The sequence below is a fragment of the Rhipicephalus microplus genome, chromosome 3 (assembly GCF_043290135.1).
Source record: "Rhipicephalus microplus isolate Deutch F79 chromosome 3, USDA_Rmic, whole genome shotgun sequence".
Classification (NCBI taxonomy): Eukaryota; Metazoa; Arthropoda; class Arachnida; order Ixodida; family Ixodidae; genus Rhipicephalus; species Rhipicephalus microplus.
Genome location: NC_134702.1, coordinates 24,906,965 through 24,926,647, shown reverse-complemented (window position 1 = coordinate 24,926,647; position 19,683 = coordinate 24,906,965). Strand labels below are relative to the sequence as shown.

Below are 19,683 nucleotides of genomic sequence, written 5' to 3'. Positions count from 1 at the left end.
ACATCCACGTACATCGACAGCATGTCTTCAATCGTCTTGTTGAGGCGCTCCGTTAGTCCATTTGTTTGCGGGTGGTACGCAGTGGTCTTACGGTGAGTCGTTCCACTAAGCATGAGGACGTGGTCTAAAATAGCTGCCGTAAATGCTGTTCCGCGGTCCGTGATCACGATAGTCGGAGCACCGTGGCGTAGCACAATATTTTCTATGAAAAATCTCGCCACTTCCACGGCGGTGCTCTTTTGGATAGCTTTTGTTTCGGCATACCTGGTTAGGTAGTCTGTTGCGACTATAACCCAGCGATTCCCTGCAGTAGAAGTAGGAAGGGGTCCTAAAATATCCATTCCTACCTGTTCAAACGGTGTACATGGAACCTGAACTGGATGCAGCTGACCGGCGGGTATCTTTGGAGGTGACTTGCGTCGCTGGCAATCGATGCAAGTGTGAACGTGGTGCTTGACGGCTGTTGTGAGTCGTGGCCAGTAGTATCCCTGCTGTACTCTTGCCAATGTGCGAGTGTAGCCTAAATGGCCAGACGTCGGCTCATTGTGACATGCTTGGAGCACTTCAGTTCGAAGGGGTGCAGGAATAACGAGCAAATAGGGAGCTCCGATGGACGAAAAGTTTCTCTTGTAGAGGACGCCATTGCGTAAGCAAAACGACGATAATGTCCTTGCAAAGACTTTCGGTGCCCTCGAAGAACGTCCGTCCACGTAATTAATCAAACCAAGCAATTCAGGGTCACTTCGTTGTTGTTGAGCAATCGTGGACGCGTCGAGAACACCAAGGAAGGCCATATCGTCGTCGTCAGAAAGAGAAGCTGACTGTACTGGTGATCGAGACAGGCAGTCGGCGTCCGTATGGCGCTTCCCAGACTTGTGTATGACCGTCATATCAAACTCTTGTAACTTCAGACTCCACCGTGCTAATCGGCCGGTTGGATCTCTTAAATTAGTCAACCAACACAGGGAATGATGGTCACTTATAACTTTGAAAGGGCGGCCATACAAGTACGGGCGAAATTTCATAACTGCCCAGACCACGGCGAGGCATTCTTTCTCAGTTGTTGAATAATTGGCCTCAGCGCGTGTTAGCGTCCTGCTTGCGTAGGCGATCACTCGTTCCGTGTCTTCTTGCCACTGCACAAGCACAGCTCCGAGGCCTACATTGCTTGCGTCAGTGTGAAGCATTGTTGGCGCTTGTTCGTCGAAGTGAGCAAGCACTGGAGGTGTTTGAAGACGTTGGCGGAGGTCATTAAACGCTGCTTGCTGTTCGTGATTCCACTCAAAGGTGGCGTCGTCTCTAGTAAGGCGAGTTAACGGCGACGCAATCCGTGCGAAGTTGGCGATGAACCGGCGATAGTAGGCGCATAGGCCCAGAAAGCGCCTGACAGCTTTCTTATCGGACGGTACTGGGAACTGTGTCACGGCCGCAAGTTTTTCGGGATCAGGTCGAACGCCGGTACAGCTGACGACATGACCAAGAAACAGCAGTTCTTCAAAACAAAAGTGGCATTTCTCTGGTTTCAATGTGAGGCCTGCGGAGCGTATGGCTCGTAAAACAAGTTCTAGCCTCTTGAGATGCTCGTCAAATGTTGGGGAAAACACTATGACGTCGTCTAGATAAACTAAACAGGTCTTCCATTTTAACCCTGAAAGTACAGTGTCCATGAGCCTTTGAAAAGTAGCGGGCGCTGAGCACAGACCGAACGGTAGGACTTTAAATTCATATAAACCATCCGGCGTCACAAAAGCGGTTTTTTCCCGATCTCTTGGGTCTACCTCGATCTGCCAATATCCACTTCTGAGGTCCATTGAAGAAAAGTAGCGAGCGTTTCGAAGCCTATCGAGGGAGTCATCAATACGTGGAAGCGCATACACATCTTTCTTAGTCACTTGATTCAGCTTCCTGTAATCCACGCAAAAACGCAGGGTACCGTCCTTTTTCTTAACTAATACTACAGGCGATGCCCACGGGCTCTGTGATGGCTGAATCACATCATCTTCAAGCATTTTAGCGACTTGTTGCTGTATCACTTCCCGTTCCTTTGGAGCCACACGATAAGGATTCTGGTGTATAGGCCTTGCTGCGTCGTGGGTAATTATGCGATGTTTTGTTAGCGGCGTTTGACCGACCCGTGATGTCGATGAAAAGCAGTCCTTGAATTCGGCTAGCAGCTCAAGAAGTCTCGTTCGTTCGTCCCTTGACAACGTAGTACCAACGTCAAGATTAGGTAGTGATTCTTCTTGAGGTGCTTCGTCTAGGCCCGATAAACTGCCTTGGATTTCTGCAGTAGTGTCAAAGTAAGCGACGGCTGTACCCTTCGGGAGATGTCGGCGCTCAGTGCTGAAGTTAGTGAGCAGCAAGTTTGTGCGTCCAGCAGTGACAGTGACAAGACCTCGAGCAACTGAAATACCATGGCTAAATATCAGTGAGCTTATTTGGTCAGCAATGCCGTCGCCGTCAAACGGCTCATCCCCTGCCACCGAAACAAGCGTACACGATCGTGGCGGGACGACCACATCGTCATCCGTCAGACGCAAAGGCCCTGAACAAGACGTATGTCTCGGCTCTGAACAATCCACTAAAGTAGGGCTGTTGTTGTGAAATGTAATGACACTGTCAGGGATGTTGATCACGGCGCCATGTTCTCTCAAGAAATCCATTCCGATAATCATGTCTTTACAGCATGAAGCGAGAACGACGAACGTCGCCACGAAAGTAGAGCCACCGATGTCGAGCCTTGCTGTGCACATTCCGACAGGCATCAGTAATTGGCCGCCTGCCGTCCTTAAGTGAGGTCCCGTCCACGCTGTCTTTACTTTCTTGAGGCGTACGGCAAGGTCATCACTGATAACAGAGAAGTCAGCCCCGGTGTCGACTAAAGCTTTGACTTGCTGTCCATCCACAAGAATGGTAAGGCCTGGGGTCACAGTTTCGTCGGTATTACGTCTTGTCGGCTTTACAGCGTCCTGAGGTGGGAGTAATGGGGGCTTTTTTTCTTCGTCTTGACAGCCTGCAACCTTACCCCCTGAGGTCGCCGCCTTCAGTTTCCCCGGTGTGGGCTGGGTGACCTCGCTCCTCTGGTGTCGGCAAAAGTGCGGCGCTGCAACGAAGGTGACTGGGCAGGAGAAGGAGAGCGTGGTCGATGTCGGAAGACCGGCTCGTAATCAGGTATAGCCTCGTCATCATTGTTACGGCGGCCGTCGAATGGGTGTCGAGGTACCGGAGGTCCTTGAGAACCGACATCTCCACGGCGGGATACGTACTCGTTGGCATGTCGAATGTCATACCGTGGCCTGAGAGGGCGAGACGGATCGGCGCTGTGCCAGCAATAGCGGGCTATGTGGCCTACACCTCCGCAGTTGAAACAAAGTGGACGCCTGTCGGCAGTGCGCCAGGTGTCTGTTCGGCGAAGCTGTGGTTGCCGTGATGACTCCTCACGCGACGAAGACCATGGCAAGCCAGAAGACGACTGGTCGTATGGGGGCTGGATGGATGGGCGCCACGATGTCTCCCCCTGTGGTGGTGACCAAGGAACAGTTGCAGGTGGGGGGTAGTATGAAGGCGGAGCGGGTGGGGAGCTTCGAAGGGCGGCGGCGTACGTCATGGGACGTTGTTCGGGGGCAGGATCAGCTGTCGAGAATGCTTGGCGGATTTCGTCACGGACGACTTGAGCGACAGATGCCATGGGTGTGTCCCCTACCGGAGTCCCCAGCCTTTGCAATTCTTCACGAACAATCTCCCTAATCATGTCACGTAAGGAGCTATGACTGTCAAACGTCAAAGCGGCGGCCTGAGTTTGGGGACTGCTGCACAAGCGGTCATATTGTCGGCAGCGTTGGTGAAGGGCCCGCTCGATAGCCGACGCTTCTTTGATGAAGTTCTCTACAGTGGTTGGCGGGTTGCGCAGAAGTCCGGCGAACAGCTGCTCTTTCACGCCACGCATGAGGTAGCGCAACTTCCTATCTTCAGTCATCTGCGGGTCAGCCCTCCGAAATAAACGTGTCATGTCTTCGGCGAACATGGCGACCGTTTCATTGGGTTTTTGGACCCTTAGCTCTAGTAGTTGGTGGGCGCGGTCACGTCTGTCGACATTGGCAAAAGTTTCAACCATCTTCTGGTGAAAGTCGGTCCATGTGGACAGGTTGCCTTCTCTGTTCTCGTACCAAGTACGAGCGCTGTCATCGAGATAGAAGTAGGCCCGGCCGAGCTTTTCCTGAGCAGACCAGTGGTTGATCTTCGCAACACGGTCATAGTGGTCTAACCAGTCTTCTACATCTTCGTGTGCGCCACCACCAAAGCGTTTAGGCTCCAGTGATTGAAAAAACGTTACCTGGGATGGAGCGGGAGGACTGGTGCCGAGAAGTACAGGCTGGGGGCTGGTGTTAGCCATTTCTAGATGTCCGGTAGAGGTTTTCTGCGAGAGGTTGCAGTCTGGAGGAATACCTCGTAGCCGACGACTGAATCGATGGACAGGGGTTTCAGTAGGCACGTCCGGGCTGGATGAACGGCTCCCACTAGGAGTGTGAAGCATCGGGTAGTGTCACAGCCCAGCACCTCCACCAGTGTCGCAGTGCAACGCGAACAAAAGATGACAGCAGCTTACGGCAGCGAAAAGAGCGTATTCAGGATCAGCTGTACAGCAAGATGCCTGCTTCGTTGTCCCCGAACAACCACCTGACCCACTAGCTGGAATCTATGAAACATTCCTATCACCGTTCTTTTTCATATACACACGTGTCAATATATATATATATATATATATATATATATATATTCTAGGCATTTAGAATAAATATCTATAAAAGTGGATTATCTGCACCATTGAACTATGCGTCAGTTGCTACGTGTGGATTTCAAATCATGACCGAGGGTGAAATGACGCGCCTTGAGTGTCAAGGGTGGAGCTAAGATAATTAAAAATTTCCTCACCTATAGCTTTTGGAGATGTAGGTGCAGTGCGCCGTCTGCCAGGATCGCGCCGTCAGCGAAGCAATTAGAAGGGACCAAAAGGTTCGGCAATTCGACGAATGATGCCCCAGGTGAGCTCGGGAACCGATAGCTTCGGAAAAAGTCCGCAGGAGCTAGTTCCATGTGCTTATCACGGGTAGGAATGAAATTCAGAGGCACAAAAACTGCAATAACAAATGGCAGAAATTTTAGGCATATGTAAACACCGTCGCATTGAGAGTCGTATGAATTTGGCACTTACCAATAGAATTTCAAAGGTAGCAGCAATATGCCGTCTGCCAGTTTCGCCGTCAGAGAAAAAGTTCGGAGGCACCAAAAGGTTCGCCCATATGACGACTGATGCCTCAGGTGATCTCAGGAACGAATGGCTTTGAAAGAAGTCCACAGAAGCCAACTCTATGTCCTTATCTCGGGAGGCAATGAAAGCCAGAGGCAAGAAAGCTGCAATGACAAACGGCGGATAGACAAGCACACGTAATCACAACCGCTCTAGAGTTCTGCGTACATGATATTTAGCAAGAAATGGGCAAAGAGCTTATCGAAGCCTCTCGTGCTGACAGACTTTCCATCGATTGATTGAATACGCTGCCGACAGGGCAATACGGAGTAATACCCAATCGATTTTCTCGTGGTCTGTGGCTGGACAGTCTTCGATGCACAGCTCGTTCGGAAATGGGACATCTGCAGGCCTTGGTGTATCTGAATGGATTCGAAAGCCCCTTGTTCAGAAACGAAAATGAAAAGAAAAACTTCGCAACTCACCCTCTCTGGAGTAGTGTACTGCGATCCTTACATGGATGCGTGGACTATCAATGAGACTTGAAGAAAAGAGGCCTGCAGTGAAGTAGATCTCGAAAGAACACAGTAAGCGTGACACCGTGAAGGAAAGATATCATGAACACAGCAACCAGGAATAGCAACAATGAAAGCAATGAAATCACGCTGTACATGGATAACAAGTTTCCTTGTACGAATACATCAAACGCTGACTATAGGCAATGCCGTTTGGCGTTTGTTTCGCGCAACCATATTTCGCTCGAGTACACTATCACACGTGGGCTACTCGATACAAAATTGTGGTCGCGTCACAAGGTCATTCCGAACATGTTCAATCTCCGTGATGAAATCGCAAGAAGACACCTGTCATACACCGAAGATGCATGCGGCGCGCCTCCCACCACGTCCTCTTCGATTCTGTCACAGACAAGGCCCGGTGTAGCCGCAACAGTCAGCCACCAAAACTGGGGGCCATGATTAGACACAACTGCAACCCCGATCGCCAGCCAGGAGTACCACTGTCATCCCACTCGCAATCCACGACGACACATTAACGTGATGGTGCTCGGATGATTGCCGTAGTCCGACGTCGACTTATGGCAGCCCGCACCGACAAGCCATCTGAAACATCGAAGAAGCACTGTTTAGAAACACGAAAGTTAGGGAAAGTGGTGTACTCACCGTGACGAGGTTCGCGCGCCTGCGCGGACCGTGTTCCGAGAAGTCGACCAAAGCGGACGCCGCGTCAAACGAAGCGAGGCGCGCACCACGGCAATGTGCAAATAAACTAGCCACACACGCTTATCAAGTGCAAAAACAAAAAGGTTGACCAGCACTCACATTGGCTGCAGACGGAAGCGCTGATCTGCATCCTGAAGTTCCGCCGCATTGAAAAAGCTATCGAGCTAACGAGGTTATTCCAAATGCCGTTTGCTTCCTCGAAACCACATTTCGCATAAGAAAAGACAATACGCGTCACTACTACTGGTACCGCGAGCGAATTGCACCTTATTACAAAATAGTGGTCGAGGTCGCAACGTCATTCGGAGCGGGCAAATGTCCCTGACGAAATTCAAAGAGGACGGCTATCAAACTACCCTACAGTGTCACCCGTCCAACGGCGAGCAGAAGCTATATGCGTCACGACATCAGCGACACCTGTCCTCTCAAATTTCGTCACGGCGAACACCCGTTACGTGGCCGCAGCCTGCCCAGAAATGTCTCGGGCTTAATTTTACGATGCAGCTAACCTCACGTAACTTTTTTGCGCCCGTAACCAAGATGCCTGCAGCGTACCAATTCGACATATTCAACTGACACGATCAAAGCTGCGTGCCACCCTCGCGAGCTCGAAGACTCCCTATCTTACTTGTTGACCGATGGCCAAGCACTCCGTGAAGAAGGGTGGCCCCACTGGTCCTCGGATAGACGTCCGCCATGAATTGACAGTTCTTTGGACAGGCGACGCCGACCGTTGGTAAACACGCACAACGAAAAATGAGTCCACGGCCGGCATGACTTGCGTCTTGTAACTTCGCTTACTAACGTTAGGCCTACGGCAACTTCGTGGATGAGACCATGGTACGGCGTATTCTCCGAGCGTAGCATACATTTCAGAAGCTTGTGTGGAGGGCGAGAATTGTCGTGCGGGAGTAATTTGAAGGTCGAGATAAACTTTACACATGGTAGAGCAGCGAGCAGTCTTTGGTAGCAACCGGAGCACATCTGCAGCATTGTCCGAAGGCTTGCCAGGCATGAAGTTTTTCCAAACATTGCTCACCCTTTCAATGTCTCGGAGGTTAAAACAAGTTCTTGTATATTCCGTATCGAAGACGCAAAGTAACACAGGCAGCGCATCGTCAAGTACAGCCACTGTCAGTGCGTGAATGACGACAGCGACGCGACTCAGAGATCAGCAGTGCAGCCACAGCTATACCACCATCGTCGAAAGATTAAAGCAAAATGGTGGTCTAGACCTCGGAAGGACGCTCCCCAATCACAATCCCATGATGCTTGCTCCATGCGTCGATATGCCTGGAAAATGTTTGTTATTCGCGCATTGGTTAATCTTGTCTTTACGTCACAGTCGCATGCCGACACGGCGCCGTTGTTATCACAGCGATCAGCGCGACTGGCGATGTACAAAAGAAAATATCAAGAAAAGAAGCTACGTCCGCATGCTGCGGCCGAGCATGGAATGCTATAGAAGCTTTTATCTTGTTATTCGACAGCAACTGTGTTAGACTGTTGCCTTCGTTTTATCAATATAGGACGCAGAAATCCGCGAAAGTGCTACATTAGCTGGTTATTTTGAAAGTGCAAACTGGACGTGTCATTCGTTTACAGTACTTGCGCGCGGAAAGCCTTTTTCTGGTTTTAGGGAAAACGAACATATTGTCGAACGTGTCACTGGAAAATCACCTTCTGAGTCGCAAAGGCTCACTGATCCCGAGCGTCACCATATGTTAGAAGGTAATTGAATTATGGCCTATTTTACGTGCCACAATTTACTTACGAGGCACGCAGAATATGGCAGCGCTAGGATGAATTTTGTGGGCGTAAATTGAAGTACAGTGATTGATTGACATGTGGGGGTTAACGTCCCAAAACCACCATATGATTATGAGAGACGCCGTGGTGGAGGGCTCCGGAAATTTCGATCACCGGGGTATCTTTAACGAGCACCCAAATCTGAGCACACGGGGCTACTACACTTCCGCCTCCTTCGGAAATGCAACCGCCGCAGCCGCGATTCGATCCCGCGACCTGCGGGTCAGCAGCCGAGTACCTTAGCCGCTATACCACCGCGGCGGTGCAAATCGAAGTACAGTCGACCAAATCTTTAAAACGTGCGCGAGGGCCATTTTTTTCAAGGGCGAAGCTCTTAAAGCCGTGGGTCTGTCCCTCTTAGCTCGTACGTGACCACCTAGTTCGAGGACTCACTCAGCAGGTGCGGACAGACACCTGCTGAGTGGCAGACACCTGCTGAGGATGGTGGCGGTGGTGGTCCTTGGATCATTGGCACCTACCCACTCTGGGGGATCGGCCATGAGTCGGGCTGATCATACATACTGGATTTATGATTAATATTTAGTAAGATCTTAAATAATTTTGAAAAAATTTTCATTGTAACGTTATTTATAATTAATTGAAATTTTAAGTTGCAATAATTTATGTGATATCCCAAAAACTGAAGATCTTTTTACTAGGAAGGCTGAATAAAAAATTGTTAGTAGTTGATGAACCTACCAAACCTATTCGAGTCGCATATAAACTTTTGGACAGCTTTGAAAATATTCCTGTCCGAGTGTCCCAGCGCAAATGCCCCAAACTATAACAAAATGGCCGACGTAACCAATGGGACCACATTGCCGCATAATAATTTCGATACTACGTTTTCTGTGTAAAGAAAAACGTCGGCATCTGCACAAGAAGTGTTCGATAGTTTTGAGTTCGTTGGTGCTGTGTTGGGGCTGCAGCTGGTCCCGACGGAGACGAACGCGGCCGGCGTGGACGCCGACCAGCCCGAACACGCGGGTTGGCGCGAAGCGCCGAAGAGAAGAACAACCGCACTCCACGGTTACCCAACGCACACTCCTTTTATTTTACAGTCGTCTTGAAATCTTGGATTAAGGTCCCTAGATGAAGCAAGTTTCCAAGGTAGCGACACCTTTCCCTTTCCTCTTCGCCTATGTTCCTGAAGCGCCCCCTAGAAGGTTTAAAACTTTTATCCAAAAGCGAATGTCTGGGTTCTATTGCTACGGTGAATAGATGTAAATGAAACAAAATGGAACGAAATAAGACGTAGAATAAACAGTTACCTTTATGAACATAAACGGCACAGCACAAGAGCAAGCGGGATGTGCGTTACTCAACCGGCAACGTTGTGCAGTTCTATACTTTACACCACTAGCCATGGCGTCTCGCGTAGTACATTTTAGTTCCACGGCCGCGGTATTTCGTCCAGTTCTAACTAGTCCACTTCTCCGATTGTGTTTTGTTCACGAACCATAGGAGGCTATGGTTCGTGCAGTGACACAGTGAACGTGCTTCTTCCTGTAAGTGGCCACAGGGTGTGACGTTGTGATGATTGATTACAACCGGCTTGTGAACACGCATGAAAAAAAAAAAAGCTACGACCAGACTGGTACGAACACTCGTCCAGCAGCACTGCAAGAACGTTTTTTTTTTAATGTGCCCATTTGGACAATCGTGATGCCAAGTGATTCAGATGCGGTGCTGGGAACTTCCTGAAAAGTGAGAGTTCTACTGCTGAGGCGTCTCGAAGCAGCGCGTTTCGGCTCAAGCGGGAACTGGTCAAGAGTGAAATGTTTCTGAAGGTGCGTTGATTACAACCTACAGCTGCTCTGTATACGTGCATACCCACATGTATTTGTACCAACTGGCATGCACTAGACACGCATTAGACGCGCGCCTGGCGTTTCAATAAAAACCGACAAGTGAACTCGCTTCGCAGATCCGCGTCGACATACGTTGACGGAGTTGCACGAAAGCATTCGCATGAAATGGTTCATAGTTGCACTTCATGGTGCGCTTCATCTCGGAAAGCAAGAGGTAAGTTGAAGAGAGCGAAACCATTTTCTGTTGTTTACGGCAACGCAGCATTGCTAAAAAAACGCAGATGTTGCATTGAACGAGCATGGCGAAACAATTTTGGTCGACTTAGGGCACACCGAAAGCTCCTGCTCTTCAGTTTATGTTCTGGCTACGATTTTGTCTTTGGTCACGGCGAGAATCCGGCTGGAGCCATATGCGCATGCGTACTCGTTTTGAACGTTTTGCATAATAATAAATAACACCGCCAGCCATTTGCAAGATCACGTGCAAGTAATGCACCAATTACAGACGCGGATGGCAGAGAAAAAGAGGAGTAATCGAGAGAGTGAGGAGGACGGCTCGAGAACAATGAGTGACGCTACCTTGTTTCATCTGATGCTGATGCTGATGACCTCAGATGAATGGGCCTTACCCACTAAGGGGGATGGGCCAAGAACCGGGCGGCAGGATACTTAAATGAAACTAAAATGAAAATGAAGCCAATCTGAGAAAGTAGCTTAAAATAATACTACCAAAAAACAAAAATGTTTGCTGAGCAAGCGGTCAAACCATCTTTTGTTTTTGAAAGACATAACTACGAAGTATAAACTAAAGATCTGAAAAGGTAGGGGTTCACTAGCATGGTAATCTTTTAGTTGCGTTGATGTAATCAAACACAGCGGAGCATACATCCCTGTGGCAGTAACCAAATGAAGTTCCGCCAATTGATAGAATTACTGGTAGATTTACTTGTATTCCTAGCTTTTGTAGTGGGGCTACTAAAGATCTTTTTCTCTGGTAAGAATAACGATGACAGAATAAAAAGAAATGTTCAATTGTTTCAATTTCGTTGCACCAAATGCATAGCGGTGACGCCTTGAGCCGAGCTTTGTTAAGGTAATAATTTAGTTGTGGAACTGCACAGCGCAATCTGGTATAAGTGACCTCTAACTGGCGAGATACATCTAGGGACCTTATCCTAGATGCCGGAGCGGCTCCCCCTGGCATCCTCACATGTCATTCCGAAACAGAAACCGACAACCCAGAACACAACAGTTGGAATAGGGAAAAAAATGAAATAATGATAATCATCGTCATAATTATCAGAGACGTCACGCGTCTCACTATATCATCGTCACGTGCCGCGAAGCCACGAGATCCCGTTGCCGGCGGTCGCTTCGCTGCCAGCCTGGCTCGCTCGAACATTTCGCCCTGTTCCACTCCTGCAGAATTGACATGGGAACAAGAAGCAGCAGAGAACCCCGTCGCATGTCCATCTCTGGTGAGCCCAGTCGCGAAGCTGAATGAGTCGCGAGACAGAATGCGTTGTTGTGTACAAAGATCGAATCCGCCATCTTGCCCGCTCAAACTGAATCAGAGGGCTGTCATGGCATTCTTTTTAGGCTGAAATCACCGCCGTTAGAATATTTATCATAATGGAATTGGATGATGCCCAGCAACCTGAAACCACGTTAAGAGATTGATTGATTGATTTGATTGATATGTGGGGTTTAACGTCCTAAAACCACCATATGGTTATGAGAGACGCCGTAGTGGAGGGCTCCGGAAATTTCGACCACCTGGGGCTCTTTAACGTGCACCCAAATCTGAGCACACGGGCCTACAACATTTCCGCCTCCATCGGAAATGCAGCCGCCGCAGCCGGGATTTGAACCCGCGACCTGCGGGTCAGCAGCCGAGTACCTTAGCCACTAGACCATTGCGGCGGGGCACCACGTTAAGAGAGACAGTATATAGATAAAACTGACTTTGTTTTTCGTATTAGTAAATAATCTCTCACAGTAATAAAGTAACTAACCGCAAGAAGACGCGCAAAAATAAAGTCGGCTGTGGGGGGGTTCACTTCACGTTGAACTTTCGTCACCAATCGCCATGACGTTGTAGATCTTAACGACGTCTTTAAGGGCCTACGTTGTTCTTCATCGGTAAAAATAAAGTAGGGTGCATGTCCTTGTCAGGGGGCCAGAGATTTGAACAACAGCCTCTTAAAAAAAAGCGTGTTTTTTTTCGGCATTCCCCGTTCTCGCAGCACAATCAGTGACGTCAGCAGTTTGTTCACATGACGTCAAGATGAAACAAGGTCTCGACGCGTCAATATGGGAGAGATATATTTTGTGAATTGTTTCGTACTCTGCTTTACCACGCAGTCGCGTACACGTTCCGCCCTGTGTTGCATGACTATCATGAACGATAAACTGATTTCACTTCGTATTCTGCGTTTGAGACTGCGCATGGGGCGATAGCAGCGGTCAGCCGAAAAGCGCGAAATCAAAAGTGGCTCAAAGCTTATAGTGCTGACATTACACGCGCTTGAAACAAGGGGCGAGGAAGAGAGAGCGCTTGTAAAAAGCGTAGTGGAGGTGAGAAAAAACCGCTGTCTTGCCTTTGAACGCAGGCTGGTTAAGCGGCCTATAAACACGCTTATTTTCAAGAGACTTTGTTGGTCTGATGTCACCCAAGTGCGAACAATGCGCAATAAAATCAACGACGTCTCGTGCAGATATTTCGGCGCGAAATTGAAAGGTGCGTTTTCAAAATTCGATATTTTTGTCCTATTGAAACCACGATGGCGAAAATTAAAGTCGGAACTCGACTAGCTGCGCAAGCTGAAAAAGAACTAAAAGGGAGACAGGATAGAGCACAGTTGCGCTCTTTCCCGTCTCCCTTCTCGTTTTCCTTCATCTTGCGCAGCGAGTCGAGTTTTCAAGTATGAACCGACTAGTCTGCAAAGAAGTATTGCTTCGTGAAATTAACGACGTTAGCTTTCAGAGTAACATTTTCCAGTCTAAACCAGTTCAGTGTTTCACTTTCGTGTGCCTTAATGAAATCTTTTTCTGATATTTCCAGAGATCTGGCGCGTCTATTTCTATCGTATATGTGCAACCCGATTTCGAAGATTTACTTGCTGTAAATTCGGCTTCATCCCTCCTGCTGACGCTTGTTTATCGTCATGCTAAAGGATTGGGGGGCCCTTAAGCTTCACCTTTAATAGTTGAACGCGATAGCAAAATCCAGCCCCTCGTGCGTCTTTCGCTAAGTGCATACTTATTATTATGTTTTGTTAAACACACACACACGCACACGCACACACACACACATACGCACACACACACACACGCACACACACGCGCACACGCACACACGCACACACACACACACACACACACACACACACACATACACAGCAGATCGTACCAGCACGTGTGCGCGAATGGTACATACATGTTTTCGATCTAAAGCAATGCTCGCATGGCCTCCAAGATACACGCCGCGCGCTAGCCATCTCGGAGGCCATAGATAGTCTCGCAATGCCTGGCAGATAGCAGCACATTATCTAGCGTTTGCTGTTTGCTTGATCAATGCCTCTGGAAAGGCATGATATGTTTTCCGCTAGATGGACATAGTTGTCCATTTTTAGAGGCGTTTGAAAGTACTTGTGGGTTTTTAGCGGCGATGGCTGCACTATCCCGGCCTTTTTCGACGTAGTTTGAGGCTTGCCAAATGCGCCTAGAAATCGCTGAATGGGCTCGTTTTCATCATGACACCTGTCGAGTAAAACGCGTCAAAAGGTCCCTGAAACACATTTCCAAGTAACCATGGAATGAATTTATTAAAAGAGCTTATTGCCTCACGAATTCAACGCCGCAAAAATTTTAATAATCTGTCCAGTGCGAGTGGAGTTACAAAGTTTTGTCGCATGCTGCAATTGCACCATCTCTTCTCTCGTCCCAACAAAAACGCTGGAAGCTAAGCCGACACCACCTTCTAGGTGGTGTTGGCTAAGCAGGGGGGTGTGGCAGGGGCAAAGAAACTACCGTGCCTCGTGACCTTGAGCACTTTTTTTCTTCGAATGCGCGGCTTTCTCAGTGTGATCGGGTGCGCACGCTTGAACAAGTAGCGGCCTCCCGCGGCGATCTCTGTAACTTGCTTTTTTCGCTCACAACCAACGGGGTCGACGGCTGGATTTCTACGACACGAGCTCTCTTACGCTATCACGTTAAAAGCACTAATTAACACATTTTATTGGTCCTTCCTAGGCACTTTTATTAAGCGTCAAGGGTGATTTCAACGATAATACCTCTTTACTGCGACACGGTGAGCAGGTGCGTAGCCAGAATTGTTTTTCGGGGGGAGGGGGACGTGTTCGGTGTGCCACCCCCTGGCTACGCCCCTGAAGATGAGCCTTTTGTCAATGCAACTAGGATTGTTCTGATGATGATAATTCGAGGCGCAGCCACAGTGTCAGATAAAAATAGACTGTTGAGCGTACTTACGCCCACCAAAGTAGCACTCAAAATGCAATGACCGCGGCGAACATCGGATCTTTCAGCGAAAAAACCTCGCGCCTTCAACCCCGGACGGAGGGGGGGGGAGGGGGTAGCACTTTTATGCAGGCGAAGTGCTATAGAGACAGAGACCCGTGTTCTTGGACTCAAATGCACGTTGAAGAACTCCAAGAGGTCGAAATTTCAGATCTCTCCACTAGAGCGCGCCTTATAATCATGTCGTGATCTTATTGCTGGCGGAAGTTACAGGTATATGCTATTAGGTTCAGGCATAGACATCGACAGTATTTCGGCTTGAATTATGCAAACTCGTCATGCACTGCGGCTGTAGGAGGAGGAGCGCTAGTGTAGCCTTAGGGGACCAGCACCCCTTTTGCGCCCCCTTGCCAACGCCCATGAGTGCAGGAGCCATAGACTCGTCCCCTTCCCGGATACTATTGTCAGTGGCTCTAACGAATCATCTTTAGCGTAAGAACCTCCCCTACCTGAAAACGGGACGTTTGCCTAATAAAATGTCGTCATGTGCCACCATTGTATCTGTAGATCTGGCAAAGCGATGGAGCTCGGGCAAGGCAGAAAAGAAGCAGCGCAAAACATTGGGCCTGCTCAACTACCTGATGCCGTTCTACCTGTGTCCTGTGCTCTACCCTGGCACTAAGGTTCGTAACAAAGTTCGTGGTATTCGAAGCTGCTATTTAAGTGGGATGACCGAAAGCGATAACTATATATTCCACCGAAACCTCAATACAACGAACCCGGATGTAACGAAATATTGGTTAAACTGAAGTAAAGAAGAATAATATTGCAATAGTGTAAGGAATATACCTTGATAAATAAATTTCTTACATAACGAACTTATTTTCGTGTAAGATGCAACCTTGTTATAAAGAGGTTTTAGTGTACTGCATGCACTTTGCGCAGTGTATACTAGTTTAAAGCGGGTCATTCTTACAGCGAAGCTGTCTTTACAGACCTGTCCGCTGCAATTCGCTAAAATAGGTCGCCTGACCGGTGCAATGTAAGAGGAGACTAAGTGCAACTGAAAGGGAGTGAATAAATATTATAAGTAACACAAAATAAGTTTCCTTGCCGAGGCAGACTTTAGAAGTCAGGCCTACACAGAAACTTGGACCATCTCTCGCTAAAAGGAACCATAGATGAGAAGCAGCGGGCGCTAACGCTTACACTGGCGGCGACATTGAAGCTGGTGCTCGTCAAACGAAAGTCAAGTAAAGACACCTTTGACTGCATTCCAAAAGCACGATCCAGTGTTTACACATCCGGGGTGGCCAGAGAACGGTTGTGCAGCGCGAGCAGTCGGTTTTTTACAAGCAGATGCTGCCTGCGTTGGCCTTGCGAGGCCAGAGGGAGGGAGGGGAGTGACAGTTTTGTGGGTGTCTTCCTGGGCCAGCACGAGACGCCAGCATGCGCAGTGGGAGTGCACGGAGGGACAGCGTTACACAAGCTAGTCAAAGATCTGCTTCACATCTAAAACGCCTGGGCTGTGGAGGAAGGAGTGTGGTGTGTGTGAATGGCGAAAGGTGGAGCCTCGAGAAATGGAAAGGGAGTAGGGTCACGTGATCGACTGCGTTACACAGGCTAGTCAAAGATCTGCTTCACATCTGAAACGCCTGGGCTGTGGAGGAAGGAGTATGGTGTGTGTGAATGGCGAAAGGTGGAGCCTCGAGAAATGGAAAAGGGAGTAGGGTCACGTGATCGACTGCGGAGAGGGGATGTAACTAAAGGGGCTATGACAGATGTGACTGACCGCGATGTAAAGGCCTGACCACGCGTACCCGCTGCAGCGCGTCAGCGCAGGGCTTTCTGACGCGGCACCGCATCAAAGTTCCACGCGCTGACGCTCAGCAACGCGTACGTGTGTTCAGGCCTTAACGCTACAGAGCTGTTTCGTGTCTGTAAACAGTGGTAGGTGTCGTCGACATACTGAGGCGCTTGTAGCGACGTCACGGCGTGTAAGCTAAACCACGGCCACTGTATGAAAAACATTTTTCATGCAGTGGCCGTGGCTACGCTCAGCCCAAAGCTTGCCACCGCCCTCCATGATCACGAGACGACTTGTGCAACAGCTGCAAAGCTGCCTCCGAGCACAGCGCGTCGGGGACAAGCGGGAAACTTCCCGACGCGTGTTTACGCGACGATCTTCTCCCCCTCCCCTCTCCCCCTGATGGAGTCTGAAAGACAACAGGCTTCGCAGGTGAAGCAAAAGTCAAAATGAGTGGTGACAGGCTGCCCACAGCGATAAGCGTGTTGTCCCTGGTTTTCCGGTAGTGAAGGTGGGAATAGTTCTTAGAATGCAACATAAGGAATCCATTATTGCCAAAAGCCTGCGTCCGACTGAGGTCCGACTGAGTAAAAATATGACGCGGACTTTGTGCCCCTTTAATTGATTAAAAGGGTAGGAAGGGGCGTCGACCCTCTGCCTCCTCCTTCTCTTCTCGCACGCCAATGGTGATGTATGATGATAGTTATAGCGCGAGAACAACTAGCCCAAGCTGCCACACTTCTATGTATGATGGAATTGTGTGAATATTTTAACAACGCAGGAAAGCAAGTGCTTCTACTGTGTCTTGCTGATGATGTCCTGGTGGCAACTACACGCCATGCCAAAGCCAGTCCTGGCCTTTCTGCCAGCCATCGCGTTGCCCCTTTTCGGCATCATGAGTCATGAACAAGTGGTCGCCAACTATTTGTCGGTGGGTCAATTGAGAGCTTGTGTGCTTCACTTGTTAAACGTCTGCTAATGAAAACGTTGCAAAAATTGCATTGCTTCGGCGTGTAGCAATTTGAGGTAACACAACACAAATGCTATCGCACGTCTTACTTGCTTAGAAAGAAGAACACAAACACGTGTTTCTGGAGAAGTAGCAGGAGCACATGCTGGAAACGTCATCAGATTAAAAAAAATAACAAGGGCCAAAGTTTGCGGCTTATATTTCTTCCTTTAACATTCCGAGTTCCTCTCTGCGTGCAGGGACGCAGCGTTACGCCGGCAGTGCCATTATCGGCCAATACACGTCTCGCGTCGATCCGCATGCAACGTATGCGTAAACATAGGCGGACTGTGCGTACTGCAACGTGCTCGAGCCTCTAACACGATTGTATGCCCACGACGGCCTACAGATGGCAGCAATTTTGCATAAGGCCTCGTGGAGTGAGAAATCATGGGTTCGACTCCCGTTGACGAAAGTTTTTGTCTTCTGACCCTGCGTATTTTTTTGCGACGTCATTTCCGCAACGGAAATGACGTCGAAAAATTAGCCACCAGACCCCTTAGCCACTAGACCCCACTGCGGTGGTCTAGTGGCTAAGGTACTCGGCTCCTGACCCGCAGGTCGCGGGATCGAATCCCGGCTTCGGCGGCTGCATTTCCGATGGAGGCGGAAATGTTGTAGGCCCGTGTGCTCAGATTTGGGTGCACGTGAAAGTACCCCAGGTGGTCGAAATTTCCGGAGCCCTCCACTACGGCGTCTCTCATAATCATATGATGGTTTTGGGACGTTAAACCCCACATATCAATCAATCAATCAAAAATGCGCGCCTGAAGTCTAGGTGGACCCCGGCAAAAAACACTTTCACAAACGTGTTAAAGCGTCGTAAAAGAGAAATTGTCATAAGCGCCGAAGCAGCGCAACCAATGGCAAGTCACAGTTACGAAAGCAAATCCCATGGATTTAGAGCCCGCATGGTTGAATCCACAAACTGCTTTGTTCGGAACCGGCACTTCTCATGTGATGTTCGCTTTCGATTGGCCTATGTCCACCTTTTAGCACCGGCTGAAATTTAATCGCAGGAATTTGAGCGACAAAACGCTTAGTGAACACTGGTCCTGGTGTGAAGGCTTGGATGCGTCGTTCCGTAGATTGAATGGATCAGAAATACCGTGGCACCGCGAATATCGAAGGTCATGCTCGTTCTCACACGCTTCTGCTCCATCTGCTCCATCGTCCATCTGCTCGTTCTTCTCGCAGATGGACGTTCTGACGGCCCTGCTCCTGCTCTGGCTGGTGGTAGTGAGCGACGAGATGCCGACCGTCGGCCGGCTCAGCTACGCGCTCGTGAGTCGCTTCGGCAGCCGCGCACGACCGGTGCTCGTGCTGCTGACGGCCCTGACGTTCGTGGTGTCGCTGGTGTTGCCGCAGAGCCTGGTGGCCGTGTTCGTCATGTGCCTCGTGGAACGGCTCTGCAACTTCGTGCGCCAGGAAGGCCTACAGGACGCACAGCGCTGCTTGGACCGCGCCGTCGCCGACGACACCGTGGGACGCCCGTGCGATGTACGTGCATGTTTGGTTACCCTGTAGTGAAGACACCGTCACGTCGTCGCCAATTGTGTCGTCACGTAATCAGCGATGACACGAGCCTTGTGACTCCATCATAACGTCACATAACGTACTGTCACATGACGTAGTTACTTGACATCGTCTATTCGTCAAAGGCGTAATATAAGTAAGGTAAGTAGGTGCACAAATGTCGTTCACTTGTGTTTTCGTGTGTTTCTTTTTTATTTTGCATTGATCGTGCCGAGTTTGTTTCGACTAGCCCGATTCGCTACTTTACTTCGATTCGCATGCCAGTGAAAGGCGAATCGAAAAAAAGAAAGGTTGACAACGGCACGCCGGAAGGCGTCTGAGGTCTACCTGAAGTACCTGTTAATCGCACTAAGAAAAGCGCAGCGTCATTGCCATCACGCTACGACGTCATCGCTGTTCCAGGCGTCTAGCTACTGTCAAAGAGCAACGTGCTGGTCAGTGCGACAACATGACGAAAACGAACGCAGCCTTTATGCTGTCATTGCAACAACAGATAGCCAAAACCGAGCTACAGAAACCAGCATTGCCAACAATCGGCCCGCATGGGTCATTACTATGCAGGATTTTTTCATTAATTAGCCAACGCTGGTAAAAAAATGGTATGATACCTAATGATTGGTAGAGGCTGAGGGAAGACAGCGAGGTATTTAGTCTCCTTAACCTAAGGCTGCCGCGACAATATCTATCTATCTATCTATCTATCTATCTATCTATCTATCTATCTATCTATCTATCTTTCTATC

At 49.2% G+C, this 19,683-nt stretch overlaps 1 protein-coding gene across 1 annotated transcript; it reads left to right on the top strand.

Annotated features, from left to right (window-relative positions):
- The first annotated feature begins 17,128 nt into the window (after positions 1–17,128).
- LOC142802764 (uncharacterized) lies at positions 17,129–18,931 on the top strand. Its single transcript, XM_075887794.1, has 2 exons — positions 17,129–17,326; positions 18,602–18,931. The coding sequence occupies exons 1-2, from the start codon at positions 17,207–17,209 to the stop codon at positions 18,929–18,931; spliced, it is 450 nt and encodes a 149-aa protein (XP_075743909.1). The 5' UTR covers positions 17,129–17,206.
- The last annotated feature ends 752 nt before the right edge of the window (positions 18,932–19,683 follow it).